Source organism: Leishmania braziliensis, chromosome 32 (genome assembly GCF_000002845.2).
Source record: "Leishmania braziliensis MHOM/BR/75/M2904 complete genome, chromosome 32".
In the NCBI taxonomy this organism is placed as follows: domain Eukaryota; phylum Euglenozoa; class Kinetoplastea; order Trypanosomatida; family Trypanosomatidae; genus Leishmania; species Leishmania braziliensis.
The window spans coordinates 1,322,821-1,343,165 of NC_009324.2; the positions used below are offsets into that span (position 1 = coordinate 1,322,821).

General features: G+C 53.8%; 3 protein-coding genes across 3 annotated transcripts; all 3 read left to right on the top strand.

Annotated features, from left to right (window-relative positions):
* Positions 1-3,110: 3,110 nt before the first annotated feature.
* On the top strand, positions 3,111-3,950 carry LBRM_32_3550 (putative glucosamine-6-phosphate isomerase; the record flags this gene model as incomplete). Its single annotated transcript, XM_001567656.1, has 1 exon — positions 3,111-3,950. One exon carries the CDS (start codon positions 3,111-3,113, stop codon positions 3,948-3,950), a length of 840 nt encoding a protein of 279 aa, XP_001567706.1.
* Positions 3,951-5,537: 1,587 nt separating this feature from the next.
* Positions 5,538-7,178, top strand: LBRM_32_3560 (putative chaperonin alpha subunit; the record flags this gene model as incomplete). The annotated part of the gene is made up of 1 exon (XM_001567657.1): positions 5,538-7,178. The coding sequence occupies one exon, from the start codon at positions 5,538-5,540 to the stop codon at positions 7,176-7,178; it is 1,641 nt and encodes a 546-aa protein (XP_001567707.1).
* A 5,759-nt stretch (positions 7,179-12,937) lies between these two features.
* Positions 12,938-15,388, top strand: LBRM_32_3570 (conserved hypothetical protein; the record flags this gene model as incomplete). Its single annotated transcript, XM_001567658.2, has 1 exon — positions 12,938-15,388. The coding sequence occupies one exon, from the start codon at positions 12,938-12,940 to the stop codon at positions 15,386-15,388; it is 2,451 nt and encodes an 816-aa protein (XP_001567708.2).
* Positions 15,389-20,345: the final 4,957 nt, after the last annotated feature.

A 20,345-nucleotide genomic window follows, 5' to 3' on the forward strand; every position in this document is an offset into this window, starting at 1 on the left:
CCGCATGATCGGGCGTGTGCGTTGACTGACTCTTTCCTCTCCCCCTTTTCACCTTTTTATCGTTCATGTGCGTTTGGGCGATTTCGTTTCCATTGCATCCCTGTCTTCTGCTTGTGTATGAATGTGGCGCGCACTTTCTCTTTCGCTGTTGAGGAGCCTCACCCCTCTTAGATGCGTGCTCATGTGTGTGTGTGTGTGTGTGTGTGTGTGTGTGTGTGTGTGTGTGTGTGTGTGTGTGTGTGTGTGTGTGTGCACGGACAGGGGTGCACACACAGCGCATCACCGCCGCTGCCACCGTCTATCTTGTGCGTTACGGTTGCCCCTCTTCTACTCCTCCGAGCGATTGATCGTTTTGTGTTTGTCTCTTTCTTTTTTTTTTGTTTGCTCATTTCATTTCTGCTTCGCTTTCACGATAGCTGGCGTACGCGAGAGAGGCTGTGGGAGACGGTGGGTTGCCTTGGGTAGTCGGAGGCGCACGCGTTACTCCTGCCCTTTCCTCACTGCACCATGTCCGTCTACCCGCCCGCACCAGACTGTGCGCCAAGAAAGAAAAAACGACTGTGCCTGTCTTTTTATTTCATTTTTTTTTTTGGGGGGGTGGGGGTGGGGGTTGTTTCAGCTCTCTCTCTTTCTCTGACTGGCTTCTCTCTCCGCGCTGCTCTCGCTCCTTTTCTTTACAGCGTTGGTGCTGACAGGCGTCGTTTATTTTCTTCGGTTGCCTCTTCCCCCCTTTATCTCTCTCGGTCTGCTGGCTTGTCTTGGTGTTTCGTTCAAGCACAGGCTCAGAGACACAGACACAGCGCTCTTGGGAAAGAGAGGAGAAGGAGTGAGGCAAAGAAAGAAAAGACGCTGCTGTACTGTGAGGGAAGTGGTGCGAGTCACGTTGACTCTCATTCTTCTCTCTCATCCTCTTTTATCAGGTCTGTTGTACAACAGTTTCGACCGCTGTTCCTCTCCGTCGCTCCTTCTCATGGTGCAGGGCGCTGCTTGAGTAACTCGAAGGGTCCAACAACGAGAATCAAATGCTCAAAACTCGAAAGAGAAGCCGCACGAAGGAAACTGTGAGCGCTACGCCTGTGGAACACTCACACGCCCACACTCTCGCTGAAACGACCGCCCAGTTCAAGCAGCTTACAAAGAAGCCTCTCGAACGATAAACAAAATATATGTGCTAATGGTTTCTCTCGTCTTCGCCCCCCTCCCTCTTTTTCTCTCTCTGCGGACATACGTTTGTGCGGCTCTTCTTTTACCCTTTTCGTTCATTCTTTCTCTGTCTCATCATCATCACCGATACATGTGCGTGTGAAGGGCATTTCCAATGTACAATATGTCTTTGATTGCATCTCTCTCTGTGTGTGTGTGCGTGTGTGGCACTGATAGAAGAGGAGTAACCGAAAGAGGAGGAGGGGCGGTGGCGGGCAGTGACCTGCTTTGCATAGAGGCGACAAGCAAGAGGCAGCACTCGCAGTTGAAGGACTAGCCATAGAGAGCTGCTAATTCTTTACAGTGCGAGAGACATCAGACTTGGTGATGCGACGTGCGGCTTTATGCGCTTGTGTTCACACACCTCTTTCTACTTGCCTTTGACCTTTCTCATCCACCCGCTGCCGCCGTCTCTCACTCTCACTCTCTCTCTAAAACCCTCGTTGCCTTTCTTGTTAACCGCCCTTCACTGTCTCTGCATTTGAGAGCCTACCCGGCACCTTCACCCATTTCTTGCGATGACAGCCGCTTCTCCTTCGCGTCACTTACCGCCACCGATAAAGCACATCGCGGAGAAACGACCAATGCGCGGTGAAAGCGCAAGAGATATCCGTCGACTTAATGATTTCGTTAAAATGTTTCTTTTTTTTTTTTCCTTTTCTATTACGCGACACTTTACCTGCGTGTGGAACTTTACGTTGTTTTACTGCTGCTGCTGCTGCCTGTGCGTTCCCTTTTCCGCCTTTGGTTGGATTTAGTCTCTTTTTTTCTTTTGCATGTTTGTCTTCGTCTTTTGCTCTGCCGATTCGCGTGTTTGCCCTCCATCGTGTGTGTGTGTGTGTTTACCTGAAGTACCTTCATCTCTCTTCTTCTTTCGTTTCTCTGTTTTGCATATTTGGCTGGGCGTGTGAAGTTGCGCGCATGTACGTCTGTCTCTGTGTGCTACGCTGTCTGTCGATCCCCTCCTCTTCTCTCGTTGTGCTGTGAGTGCCGCTGTTTTATCTTTGCCTGCTCCTCTCGATGGGTCTGTGTGCGCATGACTGTGTATGGCTGTGCGTGAGTGTGTGACCGTGTCGATGCAGCTTTGCTTTATTCTCGTGCGTTCTTTATGCTTTGTTTTGTTTTTGTCTTTCGCGCTGTCACTCGTTCTCCCTTTCCCATGCACATCTCATGTAACTACGCCGGTGCGTCCGTCCCTGGTGCCTCCTACCCCTCCTTCCCCTTTCGTTTCTCTCTTTTTCCGCCTTCCACGCGTCTGCTCGCGCATGTGTGTATGTGCTTTTCAAGTTCTTGTGTGTGGGTCTGCTTGTATGTAATGCGCGTGTGCGTACTCTTTCTGCGAGCCACCTTATGCTTGATGTGCGCTTGGTGCAGTAGAGTGTGCTTGGGATGCCCGACCGTGCATCTGGTGCGCTTGGTGGAGCAGACCTTGAAGCTGACGAGCAGAAAGGAACGAGAATAAAGAGCCCATAAGCATCGCTGCGGAGGAAGGTGGTGCAAACTGCAGGGATGATGATGGTTGACCGTATCCATCAGATTGTCTCTACGGTGAACGCTGCGGGGCGGTGTTTGCTCAATGTGAGCCACTGTGCATCCCCATCTCACTTCTTTACTGCCTCTGCTGTGGTGTACAGACGCTCTCCGGGCTTAGTTTACCCTGAGATTAGGTCAATGGACACTGCAGGCGCCTGAGTGGTGTGCGCCGTAACTTCTTTCCTGTACTTTTTTTTCTCCCTTTCCCCTCACCCTGCCTTCTTCTTGCGCTACAAAACACGCACATGCGCAACCGCACGCGCTTCAGGTTTTCCTTCGCCTACAATTACCACCGGTTGCCGAGCTGAACCCCTCCTTCCTCTCCCCTCTTCCTCACTCTACAGTGAATCAGCTCCTTCACCCCCTTCTCAACCATGCGGATTGTCATCTCCGAGACAGCAGACCAGGTAGCGGACTACGCGTCTAAGTACGTGATCGCATCGATCAACGACTTCAAGCCGACGGAAGACCGACCGTTCGTGCTTGGGCTGCCGACAGGCGAGACACCAATGCGCACGTACCAGAAGCTGATCGTTGCGTACCGCGAGGGCCGCGTGACATTCAAGAACGTTGTTACGTTCAACATGGACGAGTATGTCGGGCTGCCGGCGGACCACCCGGAGAGCTACCACTACTTTATGAAGCACAACTTCTTTAACTATGTAGACATCCCGGAGAAGAACCGACACATCCTGAACGGGAACGCGCCGGACCTGATCGAGGAGTGCCGTCAGTACGAGGAGAAGATCAAGGCCGCTGGCGGTATCCACCTGTTCCTCGCAGGGATCGGGACGGACGGTCACCTTGCGTTTAACGAGCCCGGAAGCAGTCTGTACAGCCACACGCGTGTGAAGAGTCTGAACGCGGAGACAATGAAGAGCAACGCGCGGTTCTTCGGCAACGACGTGTCGCGCGTGCCGACGATGGCACTGACGGTGGGGCTGCGCACGATCATGGATGCAAAGGTTGTGCTGATGATGGCGACTGGTGCCAGCAAAGCTCTCGCGGTTGCGCGGTGCGTGGAGGGCGGGATCACGCACATGTGCACTGCGACAATGTTGCAGATGCACCCCGCCGCGGTGCTATGCCTTGACGAGGACGCGACACTGGAGCTGAAGGTGCGGACGACGCGCTACTTCAAGTCGCTGCTGAGAACGGAGAAAGCACTGGAGGAGCGCCAGAAGAACATAAAGCGCGCTGATTCGAAACTGTAGGTGTGCGTGTGCCTGCGTGCACGTCAGCTGTTTTCCTCGCCTGTCGGCCCACGCGCCCCCAAAAGGGCAGCAGTGCTTTGCCACCGCGGCCACTCACGTGCAAACCACTTCGTCGCCCCCCACCTCCCCCTCCCAGTCTTGTTTCCCATTTTTCATGTTTGACCTACGCTTCCTTCCTTGTCGTTCGTGTTCTCCCCTTTGCTGGTGGCACCTGCAGGCGTGTGTGGTGGGCAATGGCTTATTGCGCTGGTCCACCAACGCGTACACGACCCCACCAACGCTCTCCCCGGCTCCTCCACATCAGGCGCATGAGGGGGCGGGTGTCACGAGGGGGAAGGGTGGGGGAGTGGTGGCTCAGCACCCACGAAAATGGGCGCCCCTCTATCTTTTCTTTCTCCGGAGGTAAACTTATTTTGCAAGCACGTGTCCACTGCCCGACACCGTACCCCCACCGGCACCGCAGTGCGAAATGGCAGGACTCGCACTGCGGTGCCGGTGGGTTGTTTTTGTAGTCGGAGGGGACGCTGGCGCGTGCGCGCAGCTTACATACTTTTACGCAACATGCAAGCGCAAACCTTCTCTCCTCAGCTCCGTGTCACCACTGCTGCCGGTGTGTTTCCACATGCTCTCTGTTATTCAGCGTGCGGAGGGATTGGGTGTGGATGTATGTAGGGCCGCCTATGGGCTGCATGTCAGGCAACCACACGTGCTCTGTGAGGCGACACAGTCATTCTTCGCGGGCTACGGTTGAAAATGGGCTCATTTCTGGACAAGAGGTGAGGGTACGTGGCGCTGGCTGGTCTTTCTCATGTGGGGAGAATCGTCGTGCCTTATTGGAAACAGGCATTGGAGCGCTCCTGCCGTCGCTTAATTTTACCACGCTGCAGACTGCAAGGGGATCTGTTCTGAGGGTCAATAGCGGTCTTGTGCGTATGCCGTTCCGCATGCATGCACGTGATGCTCTGGAACGAGGCCGTTGCGCCGCTCTCGATTGCCCTGGATGCGCTAAAGAGCGGCGCGGTCTATCTTGCAATCAACCCCTATCACCACTACTCCTCCATATCTTCTTCTGTGGCTTCCCTTCTCCTCGTCTGCCGTGTTGCACGTAATCTGCGTGCTTCACCACGCACTCACATGCGCCATCACCACCACTTCAATGAACTCGTCCGTGATGGAACTTTTCTTTTCCCATTCCTCATCTACATTTCTGTCTCTCACAATTTCACCTGCCTCGCCCCCCCCGGCGCGATCCATGCATGTGTGCGTGTCTCTCTCTCTCTCTCTCTCTGTCTCTTCGCCGGGTCAACAGTTCCCTGCGAGCTTAGATCGACTTTCAGCGTAGTATACCTCTCTACATTTTCCACCTCTTGTGCTTCTTTCGCGCGCCTCCTGACGTGAGTGACGTTCGCTACGCACTTCGCTGTTCGCATATATTCTTTTCCTCCGCTTCTCTCTCGACGGCCGCTGTAGTTCCGTGACTGTGCTCGGGCCCCTTCAGACAGACGCCCCCCCCCCCCCCCCACACACACACACACACAAGTGGCTCACACGCACCTTCTTGCACCCTACCCCATCCACGCTGAGAAGATGCAGCCGAAACAGAAGGCAGCCCTTGGCATCAACGGCACCCGAACCAGCGGCATCGCCGTGCGCCGCGAGAACGTGACTGCTGCGTTGGCCGTGGCAAATGTCGTGAAGTCGTCACTGGGCCCCATCGGCCTGGACAAGATGCTGGTGGACGACGTCGGTGATGTGATGGTGACGAACGACGGCGCGACAATCCTGAAGAGCCTCGACGTGGAGCACCCAGCCGCCCGCTTACTGGTGGATCTGGCGCAGCTCCAGGACAAGGAGATTGGCGACGGCACCACCTCTGTCGTGATCCTCGCTGCGGAGCTGCTGAGGAGAGCTCAGGAGCTCGTGTCGCAGGGCATTCACGCGACGAGCATCATTGCGGGCTACAAGCTTGCCATGCGTGAGGCACTGCGCTACCTGAACGACAACCTCGTCTGCGCCGTGGACAGCCTCGGCAAGGATGTGCTGCTAAATGTCGCTCGCACCTCCATGTCGAGCAAGATCCTAAGCAACGATGTGGAGCTGTTCGCGAAGGTTGTAGTGGATGCGATCATGTCCGTCAAGACGGTGAACGACTTCGGCGACGTCATTTATCCTCGTAAGGCGGTATCAATCCTGCTGCAGCACGGCAGAAGCCTGCACGAATCACGGCTTGTTCAGGGCTTTGCGATGAACCTCTCTCGCGCCGCACAGGGCATGCCAACCTCAGTGAAGGACGCGAAGATTGCCCTCATCGACTTCGACCTGCGTGCTGTCAAGATGAAGCTCGGTATCAACATCACCATCACGGACCCCTCCAAGGCCGAGGCAATCCGCCAGCGTGAGCTCGACATTACCAAGGAACGCATTCATAAGATGATCTCGGCCGGCGCCAATGTCATCATGACGACGTGGGGGATCGAGGATAGCATGATGAAGTACATGGTGGACAACAATGTGCTGGGCGTACGCCGTGTCAAGAAGGATGACATCCGCCGTATCGCCAAGGTTACCGGGGCGCAGGTAGTCCACACCATGTCCGACCTCGAGGGTGAAGAGGTCTTCGACCCCAAATGGCTCGGTCGGTCGGAGAAGGTGTACGAGGAGCACATGGGCGATGATGACTGCATCGTTGTTTCTGGCACGTCGAACGCCGTGTGCGCCACGATCGTGTGCCGCGGCGCGAACTACTTCATGCTAGAGGAGATGGAGCGCGCGTTGAACGACGCGCTGTGGGCTGTGGCGCGCACATGTGACGCCAGCTCAGTTGTTGCTGGCGGCGGCTCCGTAGAGGCTGCGGTGTCGGTGTACCTGGACAACTTTGCCCGCACGCTGAGCTCGCGAGAGCAGCTGGCGGTGGCCGAGTACGCTGAGGCATTGCTCATCATTCCGAAGGTACTGGCGCTAAACGCTGCTCTCGACGCGACGGACATCGTCGCGAAGCTTCGCGTCGAGCACACGCAGGCACAGAGCAGCAGTCAGCAGACGGAGGCGCGCTTTACCGGACTGGATCTGCACAACGGCACGCTGCGCAACAACATCAGGGCGGGTGTGCTGGAGCCGAAACCTAGCAAAGTTAAATCTCTGCAGTTCGCGACGGAAGCGGCTGTGACGGTGCTGCGTATCGACGACTGCGTGCGCCTCCACCCCGATGAGGAGGACCAGCAGCGCTAAAGGCTGCCTTTCCTACCGATTATGCGAGTAGGGTGAGGCATAGAGAGCCTCCACTGCCGCCGCGTGGCACAAGAGAAGGCACGGTAGTGAGAGCGCGCTCTCAATAAATGTGGCTTGCAAGCGGGAAAGAGGATATCGGTCTAGAAGCTGCCGTGGGCATAGTCATATCGATCTGCATGCATCAACGTCCCTCTTTCTCTCTGTAGGTGTGCTCGTGTGTTTCCCTTCTCGCTAGATCGTCGCTCCATTCTTTTGCTCTTGAGCCCCTCTCTTTCTCAGTCTTTCTACTCCTCACCACCAGCTAATCTGCCTCTGCTTCTCTCTATTTACGTGTGTGCGTATGTGTGTGTGTGTGTGTGTCTGTGTGTGCGCTTCACCAAGACGGCACCTGCAATGGGGGAGCGGATGCCGTGTTCTTCAAAGGACTGAGGTATGCGGGCGGCAGGACGGAGGGGGGAGTAGGTGGAAGAGAAGAGCTGCGAAGCGAAAGGCGAGGACACAGCCATTTCTGAACCCCGCCGCTCAGTGAGAGAGAGAGAACGAGGAGAAGAGGTAAAGAGGCGTTGCGTGCTTCTCTCTCCTCCCACTTCTTTGCTCTCGTTTTCTCTCTTTCTCTGTTTGGTCGCGTTTTATTTATTTTTAAATTTTGTTTGCCGTCTTGCTCGCTGTGTCCTTCTCGTGGCTGTCTGTCTCTTTTTCTTTGGATCTTCCAAACACCACTTTGGGCTGTGAGGGGTGAGGCGCTGTGCGCGCAAGAAAACAGGCGCACATCCCGCAGGCATTTATAAGCGCGCGAGTTCTGCCGGAGGGGGGGGGCAGCGGCAGCAGCAGAGAGTCGTCGAACGTGTTCGTTTGATGTATGCAGTTAGAGAGAGAGGAGAAGAAGGGGGAAGAGAGAGAAGAGTGAAAAGTATTCATAGGCAAAGCGAGCGTGGTGCAGAAAGGGGAGTCGAAGATGCAGCTCAACGTGCCAGATGCCCACATACTGAGCACATAGCACAAAGCGCAACGCGAAGGCGAATTCGAGAGAGGAAATCGCAGATGTGCATGACTGTATTAGCGTACGACGGTACTTTTCTGTCTTTTCTCTCTCTCTCTCTGTGGTGTGAAGATCTCGAAAGTGGAGGATGGAGAAGGGTCTGAAGGGGGGGAGACGATGGTCTTGTGCTCACACGTGTGTGTGCCTTTTCTCTTTCCGTTGAGGTGGTATTGCACCGTCCCGATGCACACGAATGCTCCTCAGTTGGACTTCCCCCTCCTTCTTCCCCCTCCTTCCCCCTCTCTCTGTCGTGTGCTTTTTGCCCCCCCCCCCCCATTTTCAGTCATTTTTTAGCGCCAGGCGTCTGTCTGTGGCTCTTTTAGAGCTTTGTAAAGGTGTGTGTGTGTGTGTATGAGGCTTTGTGCACACCACGCCAACGAAGACACTCGGCTCAGCATCACTCTCTCTCTCTTTCTCTCGTTGTGTGGGTTGTCGCCGTAGTTTGGCCTTCATTAAGTAACCACGGAAAAGAGGGAAGAAAAGCAGGGCAAACAAAATTGCTCCTTTTTTTGAAAAAAAAAAAAAAGAGAACCCCCTTTTCTCATGCAGCACATGTCTAGCTCTGCACATGCGTGTGTGTGCGTGTGCGTACAGTTGACTGGTTGGCGCGCAGGCCGCCACAGGCGCGCGTCACTAAAGGACGAAACCCCCAAGAAACACGCACACCTTAAAAACAACAGAAACGAGCAAGTGAACGGGTGCTCACGTTGAACAGAATAGAGCTAAAGGCAAGCGAGGGGCATGTCTCGAAGTGTCACTGCCCACTCTCCCCCCTTTATCGTATTCTGTGTGCATTCTGTAGAACAGGAGCGGCACGAATCTGCGCTCTTGGGCATCCCGGCACCCCCCCCATTGTGTATGGCTCGGATTCTTCGCTGTGCGTTTAACGCAGCGACGCAGCGTCCTCTGATGCATCGGAAGCATTTGCCTCGTTGCTGATTTGACATCGAGACTTACGCGGTGACACATCTGCTGTTGTATGTGCTGCTTATACTAATGTCTCTTCAACTCTCCTCTTTCTCCTCTTTCTTACTCTGCCGAAGTAAGGAAATATTCCCCTGCACAGCCTGAAGCAAGGTGTTAAGCGTGCGTCGGTGTACTTATTAGGTGAATGAGTGTGCCTTTGCAGTGCAATCGACGACTGCCATTATCTTTTGCCCATCTCTTTCTCCATAAACCTTCCTACAGCGTGCGCGTGCGTGTGTGTCTTCCTCCATCCTTTCCATTTTTTTCTCTTCATCTCTTCTTTCAGGGTTTCACTTCTCTCCCCCCCCCTTTCCAGCATCTGTGCGCGCTAGCCAGTATTAGTGACCGCCTGTGTGTATGCAAGCAGTTCCACGCAGAAATTACACCCTCTTCCACATCGATAACTCTTGGCTGCAAAACACATACGCACATATACCCGCTTGCGAGCGCATGCATATTTCAATCCCCCTCTCTCTCTCTCTCTCTCTCCGTCAAGCCAAGAGAAAGGAACGCGATTGAGGATAAATCCCATTTACTGCTATCAAGGATACGCACCCCCTGCGCACGAGATACTGGCCCACTGACTCGAAAAGGAAAACACGAAGCGGAAAGGTAAAATACTGCGAGTTGCGCAAAGGCTGAAAAAAAAACGGAAAAGGACTCAACGAGGCATCCCCCACCCTGAAAGGCAGACAGAGGGCCGGTAAGTGGGTACCTGCACATTCGTCTTCACGCACGAACTACTGCATCAAGATCGAGTAAAAGTCGATTTACATCTTTCTTCTTTGCTGTTGGTGTGTGCGTGTCTTGTGGCTTCTGCTATTCAGTGATCCTCAGTCGACCGTATTTTTCTCTGTGCGCTCTGCTGCCCTCTGCCCTTCTTGTTGCCCCTGACGATTTTCTTTTCCTTTGGAAGTCTGCCTGGGGTCAACTTTTCTTTCTCATTTTGCTTGTTCATCTCTGCTGCTGCTCGACGGATTTCATACTTGTGTGTCTTTCCCTTGTTTGTGGTCTAATTTTTCTTTTGCCTTTTTTCTCTTGAGCCCGGATCTCTATGTGAGTAAGTGTGAATCCGCAATTCGTCTCGATTACTTTTCTTTCGATTCCTGTATAGCTGTTGACTCGTACGTTCTCCTCTCCCCTTCCGGAGTGTATCCCTGGTTTGTTTCACTTAAACGTTTTCGCGCAATTTCTCTCTCTCTCTCTCTCTCTCTGTGTGTGTGTGTGTGTGTGTGCGAAGGGGCCGACTCTGTGCTTTGTTTTGTGTTTCGTTTTCTTTTCTTTTGTGTGCACACTTCACCTTGGCGAAGTCCCTGGTAAGCGGGGTACCTCACGAGTCACTTTCTTTGCTCGATCGATTTGCTTACTTCTTTCCCGCTCGCTTTCAGTGCGCTTGTGTGTGCCTTGTGGTCGCTCGTTTGTGTTCCTCTGAAGCTCTTTGTCTTGGGTGTGACTAGGCAACGTGGGGTGGGGTGGGGAGAGTTGCACCAGTGAGTTAAAGCAAGAGGTCGAAGAAAACAGACAAGCGAACAAGAGGCTATATTGGGAGACGCAAAGCTAACACTGCCTTAACATCCTCACCAGCATCGCTCTCACTGGAGTCTATTAGCACTGATTTCCCGCTGCTCTTCTTGCGTTTGTTTCTCCTGTGCTTCTTTCACTTGTCTTCTGCCTGCAATCACCTGCCCTAAGCGTTGGTTTCTGTGCTTGTGTGCGTGCGCGAAGCTCCTCTTCATGTTATACCCCTAGGATTCAAGGGAGAAAAACAAAACCCCGCAACTACCAACGTTACCACCACCAGCGCGATATCACTAGCAATAGCACTGGTGCGGTGACGATAGACGTGTTTAAAATACTTTTCCTGCGTCTTTACGACTCATTCGGGGATCATCACCTTCTTTTTTTTTTTATTAACTGAGACGTCTTTCTTATTCACACAGCTGCAGCTCACTCTTTCACCAGACACGAGCAAAAACACAAATCCCCCTGCGACTTCCGAGCAGAAAAGTGGAGCAAAGGACGCTGAGTTGCGCAGTAACACTAGTGGCGGAAGAGGACTACTGCTGCAAGGTTTTGATCGCTCCCTTGAAATCAGCTCACTCGCCCACGTTCTCTCCTCTCTTCTATCTACTCATTTTTGTTTGTTTTATCCTGCGCATTATTGTGTCTTTGCCTTCGCTGTACCAAACGACCTCCTCGCTATTCTACTCCTTATTCGTTCGTTGGCGCTGCTTTCAAACACACAAGTGTGCCGACGTTTGCGTGTGTTGCCTCCCCATCTGTTGCTGTGCACCCCCTCTCCTCTTCTTTGGCTGTCTCTTATTGCCCTCACCTGTCGAGCTGCTCATTGAAGGAAGGCAACTAAGTGTGAGGGTGTTCGCCCAGAGCCCACGCACAGGGCACACGAGGAAGCAAGCCGCAAAAAAGAGGTACAGAGCACACGCAACTCGCCGGTGCTTCGTCTCTCTTTGCGAGGGGGGAGAGAGGGGCATCGTATATCGACCTGCGCCCGTACTGTTTTCCTCCTTCCACCCTTTTTCAAAAAAAAAAAATTTTTTTTTTCTCTCTCTCTTTGTCATTTTATTTTTAGTTTCGTTTGCGAAAGACGGAGCGGACGAGAGAAGACAAAAAGAACAAACGAAAACGAAAATCGCAACCACAGAAAGGCAAACGGCACTAAAACAGCAAGGCGAAGCGAATCATACGCAGCTTCTCTTGGTTTCTGTGCGTGTGCGCCATCGGATCGAATTCACCATTACCCCCCCCTCTCTCTTTCTCCACTCCTCACCCTTCGTCTCGCTCAGGGCCATTGGGGAGGTTGCTCATCTCATTCCTCTTTCATCATCCATTTCTTGCGATTCCTTTCTCTCTCTTTTTTTTCTTTGCAGTTGGGTATACTACACTCGCTTCTTCGTTAAGGAGGGAGAGGACACAAAATAGTAATCCATCATTACACACTTTTTCGTGTGTGCAGTCAAAGGAAACATCGAAGAGTAGCTCTAGCTGAAGTATAGTAGTCGAAGTATTATCATTTTGCGCATGCGCGTGTATGTGTATATAAGGCATCTCTTATTCAAACACGTTCATCCTACCCAGAAGTGCACGCTACTAGTTGTTAGTTAGTACTTAGTTGCGTGCATCCTGTATTGCTTTACCGCTTTTTTCCCCACTTCCTTCCCGAGGGGGCGTATTAGGCATCGTCACAGTAGTTGTTTGATATATATTTTATTTTCTTTTGCTTTCCAACGCTTCTGTGAGTGCCCTTCCTACCTTGTCTGCTGCACTCCTTGTCTGCGTGCTTATCTGTCTTGTGTTCGCGTAGCCTCTTCTCTTTGCGCCTTCTACTGCCTTCTCCCTTAGCCTGTCAATGTGTGGTCTCTCTCTCTCTCTTCATCTTTGCCTTCACATCTCTGTAGCAGTTTATTGTGGCGTTCGTGTTTCCTCTCTCACCCTCTCCTGGTACGCGCATCCTCTGAAGATCTGTGCCATTTTGTTTACATTTCTGCATGCGGGCGTGTGGGCCCATTTTCTCTCTCTCCTTGCTCTCCTGATTCACACATTTATTCCCGACTGGTGTTCGTGTCGTGCCCCCTTTCTCCTCCCTCTTCACCTTTCCTTTCCGTTCCTGTTAGGCTCCACACTGGCTAGTACCCGTCTTCTTTTCCCCTCTAGTTGTGCCCGTCTCTCTCTCTCTCCCCTCCACCTCTTCTTGCCTCTCTTGCTCGACGTTCGCTTCTCAGCGGCACGGATCAGCATGACTGACCGCACGGAGATTGCATCCTCTACATCGGAGGACGAGTACACGTTTCTAGCCTTCTCCCTGGAGAACACGTCTGAGACAGTGGAGAGAGTCGAGAAGCAAACGGTAGGGAAGACGGATGCTATCATTACCCACATCACCAGCGCAGAGGACTCACGCAGCTCGACCACGCCGGAGAGTGAGTCTTTTGTGTTTACTACTATGGCTGTCACCCCTATTTCCCCAGCGGTGGCCATGTTGTGCGGATCGTCTGTGCAGAAGGTACTGGAGGCCTGCATGGATCCAGTGTTTCTCACCGCCTCGACAGATATGAATGCCGATAATATTGCCGCGGATGTTCTCTCCCTGATGGACGCGGCTATGACAGTCCATGTGCCTGCCCTCGCTGATCTCTCTTGCCTGGAACCCTTCCTCACCGGCTACACTCGCTGCGAACGCATCGACGCGGTACTGAGCGCGGCCCGTGCCTCCAGCAAGCTGATACTGCGCGACGACCTTCCTGTGCCGCCCTCCAGTACGTGTATGCTTTCAGTGGACGCGTTTGAAGGGGCCAGGCTGCGCGTCGGCTTTCGCAGTCACACTGCTGACGAAACTTACAGTATGGAGATGCTGAAGCATCGGCTGCACACGTCTGAGTGCGAGGCTTCTCTTCACTCGTTGCTTCATTACCGACTGGGGGCCACCACGTCACAGCAGAATACGCGGAACGTCGAACTTTCCAGCAATGCTTTGTGTGGGCAACGTGCCGCGCTTGCCTCACCTGTCGCTGCTTATCAGGCACACGTGGAGTTGGAGGCGAGCCCGCTTCTCAAGGATGTTTGTGAGTCTCGCTCAGACGACACCTGCGTTTCCAGAAGAGCCCTGCCGGTCGCTTGCGCGTTCCCTGTCGCGGTGGGCGAGGAGCCCGCAGGCATTGCGATTTGCGAGTCACGTAGCATGCAACTGGGCCCGTGCCCCATTGACAAGGATCCACTCCATGCAGGTAGCTGTGGCTGTGCCGCTGACCACCACAGGAATCTTTACACCTCTATGCCGCGCATGTGTGCGCCGATACCCAAACCACTGCTCACCATCGACGCCATCCTCACAGATACTGATTTCAAATTTCATGAGGAAACAGCAAGCAGCGGCGTGAGGGAGGCAACTTCTATGTCCACGACGAGGTCCGGTTCGCCGGGGCCCACCATGTCCTCCTCCGTCACCGCCACCACAACCGCCACGGAGAAGTTGTACATCAGCATGAGCGCCGTGCCGTCCTTTCACAAGAGCGTACTGAACGCGACTATCGGCGCCACTTCCGTTGGTGACTTTTGTTTCCCAGCAAACGCTGTCCGCTCCCGCAGCCTGTTGACTCTCTGCGAGGATTCTGCCGCTTGCCCCATAGACGCCAGCGAGGCCATGGCAAACGAGAAACTGATGGGCTCGGCCATGCCCCGTCTGTACGCCCCAGTTGACGTGTGTGCAGGCACCTCGTGTGAGAGCATGGATGGTGTGGCAGAGCCATGGAGGAAGGGTTCTGCTACTCCACTGCACACGGGCATGGGCAGGCTGCCATCCACCTTCCTCCACAAGAAGGGGCTCATGCCTGCAGGGAGTCCACCGAAGGCAATAGGGGTTTGGGTGCCGCAAGCCCCGTGCCCTATTGGCAGTTCCCTGAAGCCTGATGGGGCTCCGCCTGTCGCTGGGCTACCCCCGACGCGTCTGCTGATGGTACCCATCCCTACTGATAGTGTTTCCTGCAGCAGTGCCGACGACTGTAGGTCGGCGCATGAATTGCAGGCGACGTACCAGACGTCGCCCTGCCTCTTGTCAGGGTCGCACTACCGCCGCCATGACCCATACAGCATGACTGGCTTCCTGGCGTGTGCACAGAACAGAAACACCTCTTCTTTATCGCAGGTGAACATGCCCAATTCCTGTGTCTCGACTTTGTCCGCGCAGTTGAGGCATTCCACTGATGCTTACCCGAGTAGCGCCACTAGAGAAGTGAAGTTCTGCTTCCAAGACCCGCTGATCAAGGCTTCTGCGTGGCTCCTGGAGCGCCGCCACTTCTGGCAGAGGGATGCCACCTATACCCCGTCATCTGAGTGGGAGGGCGCACTGCACTCCAATACGCACGACGACTCTTCGGACGAGCACAGTGATGCCGAAGAGATTTCATGTCGATCGTTGCTGATGCACAATGCTGCGGTGGCCGCTACACTCGCTGAACCAAGATCAGCTTCAGCCAACCTCTCTCTGAGGCCTATAGACGCAGATCTGGCCTCGCCTGCCGGCGCCACTGCGGCCGCCGTAGCCCCCAAGTCGTACGCTGAGGCGGCTCGCCGAGGCATCGTGGTCGCTTCCTCCGCTGTGGTCACCGCTGCCGATACAGCCGAGACACAATTGACATTGTCTGTGCAGGAGAGCTGCGCTTCTTGCCTCTCTGCTGCGAAAAGGTTGTAGGGCGCTTATTCTAGTGCCACCACCAGGACGACCGCCACGCCAAAGCGGGTGTCTGTGTGTCTAAGAAAGGAAGGAGAGCAACGCCGGCGAACTACGAAAGAGCCTCGTGCAAGAGCACGCAGGAAATCGAAGACGCAAGGCCACTCCTCTCATGCACTTTTTCAAAAGCTGCGCAGCACCCGCCACTTTACGAACGCGTACGAGCCCATACAGGCAAGCCCCGCGAACGAGCGATTTTTCATGTCTCTCCCTCTCTATGAGCGTGTGCGCGTGTTGCCCGCCCACCTTCTTTTATTTCCGTCATTTGCCGCAATTTTTTTTTTTCGGCTCGGCTTTTTTCCGCACACGTGATACGACTTCACGAGGCATCTGCGAAGTTGCGTGCGCGGACGCGCACGAGTTTATATGACTCTCAGCCAGTAACACGGAAAGAGGAAACAAAGCTAATCGTGTGGTGTAGATGCTGACTTGATTTCGCTGACGCGTAGTTGTGCAAGAGAGAAAGCGACCAAAGAAAAGAAAAAAACGGTGAGTGGCACACCATTGCAAAGGAAAAAAGAAGTACGGCGCACACTACCGCCTCGCTGTGAGTGCAACGCGTGTTGTGCCTCAGTCCCCTTCTCTCCTTATCCTCTCCCTGCACGCGCAAAAAAAAAAACACACTTACATAAGTGTGTCTTGTTTCTCTCTTTCTTGCTCATGCATCTGTATATACTTGTGTCGCATGTAGGGAAGGAGGAAACTGAAGCGGCAGAGGGAAAAGAGTCAAGAAGCCTACGGAAGAGGATAGGCAACATGCACACGGACCTACCCAAGAACCAGCAGGAGAAATCCGTAAGGCGACTTACAAAGTCCAGAAATACATACAATTATACCTGTGACACTGAGAAGCCTCCTCCAGGAAGGACTACCTTCTAACTTTCCAACTCTTTGCAAAGCAGAGAAGTGTAAGCGTCGCACGTGCGCTCCACGCTGATGAATGTTGTGCATTCTTTTTTTTTCTTTCTGCTCTTCATTGCTTCTTCAGTTTTAACTTGCAGTCCTGTGCGGTTTGTCCCCCTCTTTTTCATTTTGTGCGTGTCCTCTTCTTTTTCCCCCTTTAAGGCGCTACGTTTGATAGGCGTTGACGTTATCTGACGCACGCAGCGACGCACCCGCTCTTCTGTTGATATGCGCTCAACATCGATTTGCTACATCAAAACAAAAGACCCGTTTTCTTTTTTTTTTGGTGTTTGTCTTTACTTTTCTACTTCAACTTTTCTCGCCACATTTCGAGTGGGCGAATAAAAAAGGCGACAACTCCTGGACACGCTGACCTCTAATGCGTCGCGCCAGAGCTGCAGTGCACGTGTGCCTCTCCCAGTGGGTCTATTTTGTGTGTGTGTATTTTGTTTCTCCTCTCCTCTTTTTTCTTTCTTCCATCCCCTCCCGTACGCCTTCAGTCTATTCTTCTTTTTTACTTCGTTTTGTTTTATTTTGGAGCAGCATGCCGCTTGCGTCCTTCTCTTTACTCACCACGTTGACGACCCCCCTTTCTCTTTGGCACAATTACCCACTCCCCACCTTCTTTGCTACCCCCGCCCTTTTCCTTTATTTTTCTTCTGCCTTTAACTACCGTTTCTTTTTATTTTTCTTTCTGCTGTTCTCTGCGTTAGCCTGTGCACCCCCCCCCCCCCCTCACCCCCTGATGATGTCCTGTGCCGCCTCAGCACGTGGCACCAGTGTCCAGTACCCCACTCTTTCTGGGGAAGCCAGAGGCCTGCGGCCTGGCCTCGCGTGCGGCTGTGCGGACTCTTGGCGTTGGCGGCCAGCTCTGGGCTGGCGCTGTGCCGCAGAGGCTTGCGGTGATGGCCAGGCTCGTATCAGCCCAGCACGAGTCGGGTCAACGGCTCAGCAAACGCTGGACGAGGCGATCCGTACGACTCAACGCCGAAGTGCACGCGTGCGGCGTTGGCGGCAGCGCTCCCATCCGCCCGGCCGGGCCTATGCCGCACAGGTGCCGGAGGCATGACGAGAACGCCCCGCAGCGCACCATCGAGTTCTCCAGGCTCCCCATGTGGAGCGTCGCCACACCACAGTACGGCACGCCGCCGCTTGAAGCGACGAGGGGAGGGGGCGAGGCATGGCGCACAGGCGGGGGTGCGGGGTCTGTGAGGGCTCTCACCTGAGGCCGGCCCGCTTCCTCCTCGACCTGCGGCCGGCAGGTGCCTGGACCACACCCATGCTACCCGCACGACAGACGCCCGCGCGGACCGAGGCGCGCAGTCCAGCCAAGTCCGTCTGGCGCCGATCGCGCCGCACGTATCCGCGTTGTGGACGGGGAAGGACGAGGAGGACCCCTGACCCGCATGGCCCGATTCGACGGCAGGACGGCTCGCCCTGGACGCGCAGGATGCGGCCGCGGCGCAACACAGAGCCACGCGTGGGCTGTGGTTGTATGCGTGTATGCGCTGACGTGCTCGTGGTGGAGTGCACACGCTGAAGAGATGTCTCATGTATGTTTAATGTTTTTTTTCCTTTAAGCTCTAGGGCTACTCTCGCTGGTCGCTTTAGTATCCGCTTTCTCCTCGTCGTTTTCTCTTGCTTCAACGCATCGATTACTTGCCTATACCTGCTCAAGGGTTCTTTAGGCTTTCTCTCTCTCTCTCTCTGTGCGTGCGTGCGTGTATGGATATGTGCCTCTCTCTCTCTTTCCTCTTCCTCCCGTGTGTGCGCAGGAGTGAGCGAAGGGGAGTACTTGTGAAGCTCCTCGCCAGTATGGGTATCCCTTGTTGTGTTTCTTCTCGTTTACGTCTCCGTCTTATCGCTTGTAGGGCTGCGGTATCGGAAAGCATCATGTTTAGTGGGCATCCTCTAATTCTAAGCCATGACACCGAGAGAAGGTGCAGCAGCTGTCATGGCAGTGGTGGCTGTGTTTTGTGTGCGAGGTATAGTATGAACGACGGAGGAAAAAGGGACAAGGCGGCGGGCAGGAAGGGGAGCTCAAGCGAGAGTCTCGTGTTTCTGTGAGAGTAGGGCAAGACTACAGAGGAAGGGGAAGGGGTCATCTTTGTTCTCAGGCGGTGCCTCTTTCTCCACTCACGTCTCTCCTTCTGTTTTCCCCTTTCAGGCACTGTCGCCTCACTTTGTCATTTTCGTCGTCTACCTTTCTCGTTTGTCTACTTCCCCACACAATGCAACCCCCAGTCACCCTCCCCCTTTCTTACCTCTTCTTCGTCAACCCCCTCACACAACTTCCCTCTCCCTCTTTTTTTTGTTCTTGCTCGCTTGCTTTGCTCGACCTATCCGCTTCTTCATCTCGATTCACTTCTCTGGGAGAGTTTGTGTGGGTATCTCTTCAGCTGGCCACTACAATTGAAGCGACGGCTGCCGCGACAAGCTAAGACGTTGCTGCATGCAGCGGACTCCCACCCACCAGCGTGTGTGTGACGTGGAAGGGTGCGTTGTTTGTGCGCGTTTTCTTTTACCTCCTTTTGTATTCAATTCTTCTACACTTCTCTTTCCACTGAAGCTCCTCTGCCGGCGTCGCCAGCGCGCTTTTTCTCTGTGGTGTGGGTTCTCAAGCTGCAGTATTTTCTTCTTCTCTAGTCTAAATCTATCTGGGTTACCACTGTCTTGCCTGTACCTTATTCCCCTCGCGTCTTTCCCTCTTCCCCGTTTCCTCATCTTGGTCTCACTCGCTCGTCTCTTTCTCATCACGCGTCTGTGCATATGATGGTCTCTCTAATCACCATCAGCATCGGAGTTAACACGGAGAAGAAGTGAGGGGGGGGGGTGGCCGGAAAAGCAACCTACACGGGGACGAAGAGAACACCGAGTGAGAAGGGCGGTTAGTTACTCGGGTTAACAGAAACATTTATTCAAAGTCACGACAGTACAGGTGTGCACCTCCACCCACACCCACACCCACACACAGATGATGACCGAAGGCAGAAGCGAAGAGTAGGGGAGACCTATACATCTCTATATGTGTGTTTTTTTTTGTCTGCCAGCACCTGTGTGTCTGTGCATGGCTGCGTGCTCTCTTTCCTCCGCTTCCTCCCTTCGGAGCTGCCTTTTCCTCTTACGCTCAGTGCGTAGGTGAAGGCATGTGTGTTTGTGTATGGGCGTGCGAGTAATGGATTGCCGCTCTGCCACAGAAAAGGAAGAAGAATAGCGAAGAACTACGGCAGTACACCGCACCAGCGTTTTGAGGGCGATGCTTGTGTGAGGCGCTTCAGCTGGTTCGATAAGATTGGGAAAAAAATCTGAACGCACAAACATAATGTCATCGACGCGTTAAAATCGAATGCGCGCACTTTTTTTTTCGCTTCTCTCTCTCTCGGTGTGCCACATGTGAAAATTTGCTCATTTGCATTCACTCATGTGGGTGCGTATACATGGCTTCACTCCTCCCCTTTTATCTCACACATATGAAATGAAAGGCGCAGCCTTCAAGCTAAAGTGGAAATCGAAAAAGCAAAAGGGAATCGGCACAAAGTGAGAGACGCCTCCGTTCACGATGTGCCGAGTGTTCTTCAGGGGTGCTGCCATGCGCGCACGTCTATGGACCGATGTTTGAGCGGGAGCTTCGCGTCGTGGCACGCAGCCACAGCTGGCAAGGCGGTGCTCCCTCCCCCTACCCCTAGCCCCCTGTTAGCGTCCACCCCTCGAAGTGAGGAAGGTGTCTCGTGTCCACGCTTTCTTTTTTTTTCTCGAACGAAAGGCGGCTGGTGAGTAGCAAGGGGTGGAGTGACACGGAGGGAATGTGTCTTTGCATCTCAAGCCTGGTTCCCCCTTCATCCACAGATGAATCGACATGCAGTAAGTCTATCATTGGCTTTATGATTGTGCGTGCAGCGAAAGGCCCCCCCCCTGCCACTCTCCTTTCCCACTTGCACGCCTCTTTCCTTTTCTCTCGCAAGGCGCTTTTCATCGTCTCATTTCTCTTAACCCTCTTCCCCCCCTCCCCTCCCAT